Source organism: Pollicipes pollicipes, unplaced genomic scaffold (genome assembly GCF_011947565.3).
Source record: "Pollicipes pollicipes isolate AB1234 unplaced genomic scaffold, Ppol_2.1 Scaffold_3447;HRSCAF=4054_pilon_pilon_pilon, whole genome shotgun sequence".
NCBI lineage: Eukaryota > Metazoa > Arthropoda > Thecostraca > Pollicipedomorpha > Pollicipedidae > Pollicipes > Pollicipes pollicipes.
Window position 1 is genome coordinate 10552734 of NW_023596297.1, and position 7558 is coordinate 10560291.

Below are 7558 nucleotides of genomic sequence, written 5' to 3' on the forward strand. Positions count from 1 at the left end.
CCGATGCTGATGAAGTCGTCCGAGAGATTGGAGGCAGCGTGACCGACAGGAAGGGTCATGTCTTCCCTTCCCAGATGCCTCGTGACCACACCTGACAACAGTGTCGACTCCTGTTCCGCCAAGGTTTGCCCCCTCCCTCCAAAAACCAACTGGAACCTGCAGCTTATTTGAAACACCACCGAGCTGTGGTGGCGCCCCGCCACCGAACCTGATCAGTGCGCGTTTTGTACAAATCACGCGCGGGGCAGTCCGTCTCATCAACCATAATCTCCAGATCGCGTTCAGACGGATTAAATCGCTTGCGTTGCAAGTAATGATATTCATGTGATTGCATGGGACACAAGTCCCAACATTTAGATCATAGTATGTCAATTTCCGACCAGATACTAAACAAATATTGATCTGTAAGACGAAATCAAACAACCATCACCAATTGGATGCGTATTTATGAACGACTACGGATCAACACTACATTCACCACCCTATGCTCATGTAATAACAGACTGCGTGCGGGACTTCTTCGCATCACGTTATCTTCGCGTTCACAGAAAGCGCAGAACAAACACTAGTACTGAAGACGTATACCATGTGGGACACGCTATGAGGACGTCACTTAAACCAGCTGGAATGAGTGATGTGCAAACCATGCAGCATCAGGCGAATGTCACAATTCCCACTTTATAGCTAAGATTGTATCATAAATTAATCGTCTATACCAAGTCATGCAAATTACAAAGGATACAAACCATCAACAAAATCAGGCGCATCCAACAGAATGAACTTATCCCTCAAAGCGAGAGAACATGAAATGATGATCATTCACTCAGCCTCACTGCAAAACGCATCTAAAAACCAAAGACACGTGAGCAGGGTGACTTAGGGAACCGTAAGGCCACCTATCAGGTCAGTCACACGCAAACACACTCGTAACAAAGCCACGCGCCCCACACAAGCATCACTAAAATAGAGCCATCGCCGAGGCACGCCGGTCATCAAAATCACTACCCCTCATAAAACACTGCGACCGGGCCAGGCGCCGGGAAAACCAGGTTACGCATCACCCCCGGGCGCCGGGCGCCAGGCGCGATGCCGACCACGCCGAGAGCTCCACCAATCGCCACAGCGCACGCCGCGACCGCCGGCCGCGTGACCAGCGCGGCCGAGCGCCCTCACGCCTGGGCGGCCAGCTGCGCCAGGCTCTGGGCGAAGTTGTGCAGCACGCGGTGCCAGAGCGCCGGGTCGTGCAGGTACGCCGGGTGCCCGCCGCCGGGGATCACCGCCACCGTCGACGTCGGGATGGCCGAGAGCGCGCGCTGCGACGCGGCGCCCAGGCCGCGGTCTTCTGAGCCGTACACGATGGCGGTCGGCACCTGCCGGCACGGGGTGGCGTCAGGCGGCCGGCGGGTTACATGCGGCGGCGTCAGGCGGCTGGCGGACCGCACGCGGCAGCGGACCCTACCCGGGAATAGCCGACATCGCCACACACGGACGGTCAGTGACTCGACGACGAATGGCATGCACCGACACGTTGCAGCCACCGTGCGTGAGGGCTATGGCTAAAGGCCGATTTTTTGCAAGCTAATCGAATGCCCACACATATGTTAACGCAAACGATTTTTTGCTCAGCAGTTTGGCGAGCAACTTTTGCAGGTGTAGTGATAAGGATCGTTCCACTTTTGTATGGGGTTTGAAATGAGACAGACATTTTCTCAAATCCTTCCATGCAGTTCACAGCCATGCTCTTTTTAACGCTTCAAATCCTTTCGTTTCTAAGCTAGGCGCATGCGAACTTGTACATATTTTTCGCGACACCTAGTTTAAAAGCACCCAGAGATGCATGACGTCGAAAAAACGTCACAAGAATTCCGCCTCCTCCAAGGCCATATTGTGTTCAAGGTCAACAAACGCAAGGCCAATGATCTTTCCGTGCCTGAATTGCGGCAGCACGCATTGTCGCATCATAGGACACCAGTTAGCTTTCAACAAGCCTAACGCGTTAAATGCAAATCTCGAAAGGCGTTTCGTGACTTGTGTGCATAACACAGACTTTTGGGCAGATCTACTAATCGTAACAGACATGAGACTGGGAATCGAATAGCTTAAGAAAAGCGCCCGACAGAAGAATGCAAATACAAGTAAAAAACACGCTATCACGGAAAAATATAAAAGAACACCACGAGAAAGGGCCAAAACACGCGTACATCACAATGGTCGTTTTTTGCTTATAATTCACGAAACACCTTGCGGCGAATTGAAGTACTATAAGTAGGTCAGCCAACGCCAAAATTCGCAATTCTGACAGGGCTAGTCTGACAGCGACTCTGACGCCACAAAACTGTGCCATGGCTTAATCAAACGATGACGTTTCGAGGGTCATATTAACTGACTAGTAACACCGCGTTATCTAGAACGGTCTTTTGCAGTGAAAGGCGTACCAATAGTCACAAGTGAGCTTGTTCCGTCTTATCTCATGCCTGCCACAATATCTTCAAATGTGAAACATTACTTTGACAGTTAAACAGCCACAACAGGCATTAGAGCTTACAGAGTCATGGTACACACCCGACCGAGACAGATTACAGTACCGGAAGTAAAAATACCCACTCGCCGGTTTCCGTCCCAACTGGCGGCGTATTGCACCACGATGCACTTGGAAATCGAGCTGTCGTCCAGGCCACACGACGATAAGGTTCCACCACCCATTCCACAGGTCCCACCCCAACAACCACTACGGGTGCCAACCGTGGGGGTGGAAACAGTGTAGTGGTTAAAGCGTCTGCATTCACCACTGCGTGTCTGGGAAACCAGGGGTTCGATACCCCGCGGTGCCCGCCCTTCCTGCCACGGTGAGAGACAGGCGACGCCATACAGTCTCAGCAGCTGAGAGCGTCATAAAGCCCTTATGACGACGACGGCGCCCGCCGCGGCCGCACGACGGCGCCACCGTCGCGGCCGGCGGGTGACGGCCGGCCCGCAGACGGTCGGCCGCGTACCCGGATGGCGCGCAGCTGCTCAGCTGAAAGCTTCTCGGTGCCGACCGGCGCCACGGGCACGAAGCCGGCCAGCCAGCCGGGCTGCTCGGCCAGCAGCGGCAGCGAGAACTCGCCCGACAGCGAGGGCGACACGAGCACTGTGCGCCCGCTCAGGCCCAGCGCGCTGCGCACGGCCGCCAGGAAGCCGGCGCGGCTGGCGTCGGCCGGCAGGCTGCCGCGCGACCGCGATTTGGAGAAGCCTGCCGGCGAGAAGGGCGGCGTGACACGCGGCGGCGCGTGCAATGGAGGGCAGAGGCGAGGCGGCGGACACACGCAGCACCGACTCACGCACTGCAGAGTGCACAGCGTGAGGCTCGTCCGGACGGGTGGGATCGGGATGGATGGGCGAGTGGTGAAACACCTCGCAATCCGCCATGGCCGGCACTACCACACAGGATCTGGCGCGGTTGCTCTCACATCATGGAGAATGATTAAACAATGATATTATCGCATTGTGTGATCGAGACGCATTTGCGAGACGTTTCTGTCCCTCTTCCACATTTGCAGTGAGTTTCCGCACCCTTGTATAGACGTGAGGATGGTTCAGCCACGTGGCAGCACATGCTGGGACCACAAGACAGCACAGCAACGACACTAAGGGACAACAACGACGAACACAACAAGGCAACAATAAGTGAATACAAGACACATCCTTTTGGATACTTGTACTGGACATGGCAGTAACTAATGCAGTGACGGCGGCACCGCACGTCCCGACCGGGCCTGCGCATGCGCCGTACCGGCGCCAGGCAGGTCGATGGCCACGGCCGTGTAGCCGAGCGCAGCCAGCGTGCGCAGCGTCTTCATCTCCTGCCACGTGGCCGACGAGAAGCGGGAGCCGTGCAGCAGCAGGAATGTCAAGCCGTCCGCCGGCGGCGCCTCGGGCAGTGCCACCGCGTAGTGCACGTCCACACCCTGCAGGAGGAAGAGGTCAGACGAGGCCCATCAGCCACCGGCATGGGCCTCGACGGGGGCGTGCGGTCGGAGCTGCAGCGAGGGTGAGACCCAGCGCCGTGATCGGCCGCTTGTTGGCGGATGAGCCCTTCCGTGGTCCTCCGAAACCGTTTCTCTTGTCAATCCTCATCCTGCTACCAGACAGATAAGGAGATATGGGCAACAGTTTCGTGCCCAGAACGCGCACAACTCAATCAGATCAGGTAGATATCAATGCTCGCGATGTTCTTCTCCGCGCTGCTGTTTAAAAGCGCAGTGCTTTGCCGCATGTACACCACTTGGTACAAAATCTCCAAATTTCATGGGGTAGAGGAAGTCACGAAACATTAAAATTAGTTAACAAGCACTCACCTGAACCGAGACTTCTCCGGTTTTCACCGTAATCTCGTCCACACTGAGGCTGGGCAGCTGGCCAACAGTGAGGTCGATGGCAGCGCTCCTAGCGGCGCCAGCCCGAGACTCAACGCGTCCCGACGACGCCACGCCGTCATTCACGCCAGCCATGATGATGGGCGACTTTTTCCCGGCAGCCAGAAGGCGCTCATATAAGCTGTTGCCCTTGATGATCGTGCGTGGCGGAAACGAGAACTGCGCCTGTGGAATGGTACTGCTTAGATGGAAACGCCACACTTAGATAGCTGCATCACCTAAAGTGCATAACCGAGCGAGTCTTACATGAACTGAACATTACTTTTTTCAAACTCAGGGGCGTGGCTTGGTTCGGCCACCACGCTTTGTGGAAGCTTATTGCTTTGCAGCCACTGATCACAGGTTTATACAGTTTCCGGCAAAAACAAGTGCCGTTTTTTTAAAAGCTGTGCGGGATATATTGTTGACCATTTGTGCATGAGTTGTCTCATCAGTGAAGCTTTCCCTGCAACAATGCAAAATTACTATTTCACCTTCCCATTCCTTAACACCTTGACCTACTTGTTACAAATCCTGAAGAACACAGGTCAAAACCGCATCCAGATTTTGACAATGTGGCGTTGCAGCGACGCAAGATTGACATATTCTCTTGCAAGGTAAAGCTGACAATCGTAATGACAGAAGTGTAAGTCAATAGGCATACAGATAGATGGCCACATGCTGCCATGGGAAAAGCATGGACCTGCCCAGCTTACTATGATTTTAAGTGGCTCATGTCAGATCTCAGCAAATGGAGCAGATCACAACATGAAAGCCTGAGTACTGTAACTTCAAAATGGAGTGAAACTAACCACATGAGTGTGAACAGACAGAATTGGGCTCCATAACCAGCCTTGCAATTATTATATGGGTCTACCATGGACTGGAAATGACAAGCATCACTACTTACAAAATGGACCTTGACAAAATGGCCTCTACTATTGACCATGGAAATTTAATGGGTGTGTAGTGCTGACCACTGTAAATGTTATCATCAGAAAAATATCCACAGTTTCCAAACAGGTGCATAGTATCCATTCCAAAACTCATTACAATCTTAGCAATTTTATTGCTGATATTTCCAGATATGCCTACCTTAAACCTTTACTGCAAATGTTATGCTTATTATTGAACTGTTGGTCTCACACTGGAAAGCTTAACATGCTGGTATTAACTAGGAGGATAGTACCACATAATAATGGTGATAGCATAAGAATGTCAACTTTGTGAGAAAAGTAGCTTAGTAGAGGATCAGCTATAGCTCATTGACCACAGTCTTATTGTAAACCTGAATAATTAAGATGATTTAAATTGACAATTATACCTACAGCATAATTGTGCTGCATCATAACTACACAAGAGTTGCCCACTTTCATGAGCCACCACAATACTTGGGGAGATCACTCCTAAGATCTAAATGTCCAGAACTCCACTTAACCCATATCATGGTTCTATGTAAAATTGGTGCCTGTTATCAGTCAACCAGGTACATTCTATATAGATTGATAGTAAGTCATCATCTGTCTGTCAAAAAAATGCATGAGCCAAACTGTATTGAAATTGAAGTATATCATTTTTAAGTATGTTTGTTTAAGTATATTATTTTAACTACAAAATATACCTGTGACACATACACAATGCATACAAGCCTTCCTCAGGCTGCCTGAGTCAGGCACACCCAACATCTGAGAAGGTAGCAGGCAATGCTATTGCTGTTATCTTGCTAACTTGCCAATGTTTTACTAACTTAATGTTTTACTCAACTTCATATTTCAGCATATACATAAGCAGCTACACATGCATCATATTCAGCCACCTATAGGAGGCCACACATGCATGCACACACATGCATCTAAATATATATATAGCTATTTATACCTAAAAATGGCTGGACTCCCATGACATTATACCTAAAAATGGCTGGACTCCCATGACACTGTTTACTTAATGGTTGCCCTCATAAGTTAATTTATTTCAAAGCTACATTGATCTACACCTCTGCAAGTCACATACACCAACTCAATGTTCATATACAAGCCATGTTTATTCTTAGACCCAATGAACTGACAGGCGCTCTGAAGGATCCAAAAAGGAACACATTTAATGGGGAAGGGCTTAATATTTTCTGTAAAGGCACTTATCCTGGCAGCACAACACTGATTGGTTCTCAAGCAACGCATTGGAGTGCAGGATCAGGACGCAGGTAAGTTTTCAGTTGCATTGCATTACGTGATAACCCCACCAATCCCGGTAAACATTATTAACGCCTACCCTCCTGCGTGCCCGGGGTATATCTTTGAATGCACCCAAACAGAACATTGGTTCCGGTGCATTCTACATGTCTTTGGCGCGTCAATATGACCGCGGCGAGAATATACCATATAGGGTGGATTGTTTCCAAATTCCTTTATGCAGCATATTGGTTTCGAAAAACGCCGAATCTGAACTAATGCGGTTCCCTTTCAGGGAGAACAAAGAGGGGCAGTAGTGCTTCCCTAATTTGCAAAAAGGGAGGAATTTTGTAGATGTAAGGCTTTCTCATCATGCTTCTTTACATCAGGAAATCAGGCACCTTTACTACACGACGAGCACTTCGGGCCAGCCCTCAAAACTGTGCTCCGGTCCCCCCTGGTCCCGGCCAGGGATGGTGATGCCGTGAGGGACGTAGGAACACGTCCGCTGTAACTTTCAAGACTTGGGGGCCTTCCGCACAACATCCGAGACCCGCAAAAGTTCAACGCTTGTGCGCGAGTTCTGGTGAAGTTAGTAAAACCACATCTCACACAAAACGTGACATGCCCTTCTTATTTGACGCAGCTCTTCAGGGATATTTCCTAGAGGGGGGAGAGGAGTTAGGAGCACCGGGGGCACTTGCTCCTATGAAATACTAACAGGCAAAAATATGCACGTAGCAATGTTGGCGATTAAAAATCGAGATGGACACGTAAGTATAAGTGGATTAAATACATGCCACGCCATTATATTAGCGTGCAATAAATATCGCGCGGAGGTATCTAAATGAAAACTTCCTTCATCCTGCCCGCCATTATGAAATCCTTTACCTGCTCCAGCGACTTAACAACGGCGAAGACATCACGACCCGAACTCAAAGCATGCGAATCCTCTTAATAGGTAGGCTCACGCACAAGCTGCAATCGGAAACT

At 50.4% G+C, this 7558-nt stretch overlaps 1 protein-coding gene across 1 annotated transcript in view; it reads right to left on the reverse strand.

Moving 5' to 3' along the window:
- Positions 1-428: 428 nt before the first annotated feature.
- LOC119092737 (protein ABHD14B) overlaps positions 429-7558 on the reverse strand; it is a 21472-nt gene continuing 14342 nt past the window's right edge. Inside the window, exons 3-6 of the mRNA XM_037215714.1 lie at positions 4338-4580; positions 3773-3947; positions 2994-3232; positions 429-1370 (exon numbers count right to left, since the gene is read on the reverse strand). Coding sequence (XP_037071609.1) covers positions 1170-1370; positions 2994-3232; positions 3773-3947; positions 4338-4580 — 858 coding nt within the window. The 3' untranslated portion in view covers positions 429-1169. The remainder of the gene's footprint in view (positions 1371-2993; positions 3233-3772; positions 3948-4337; positions 4581-7558) is intronic.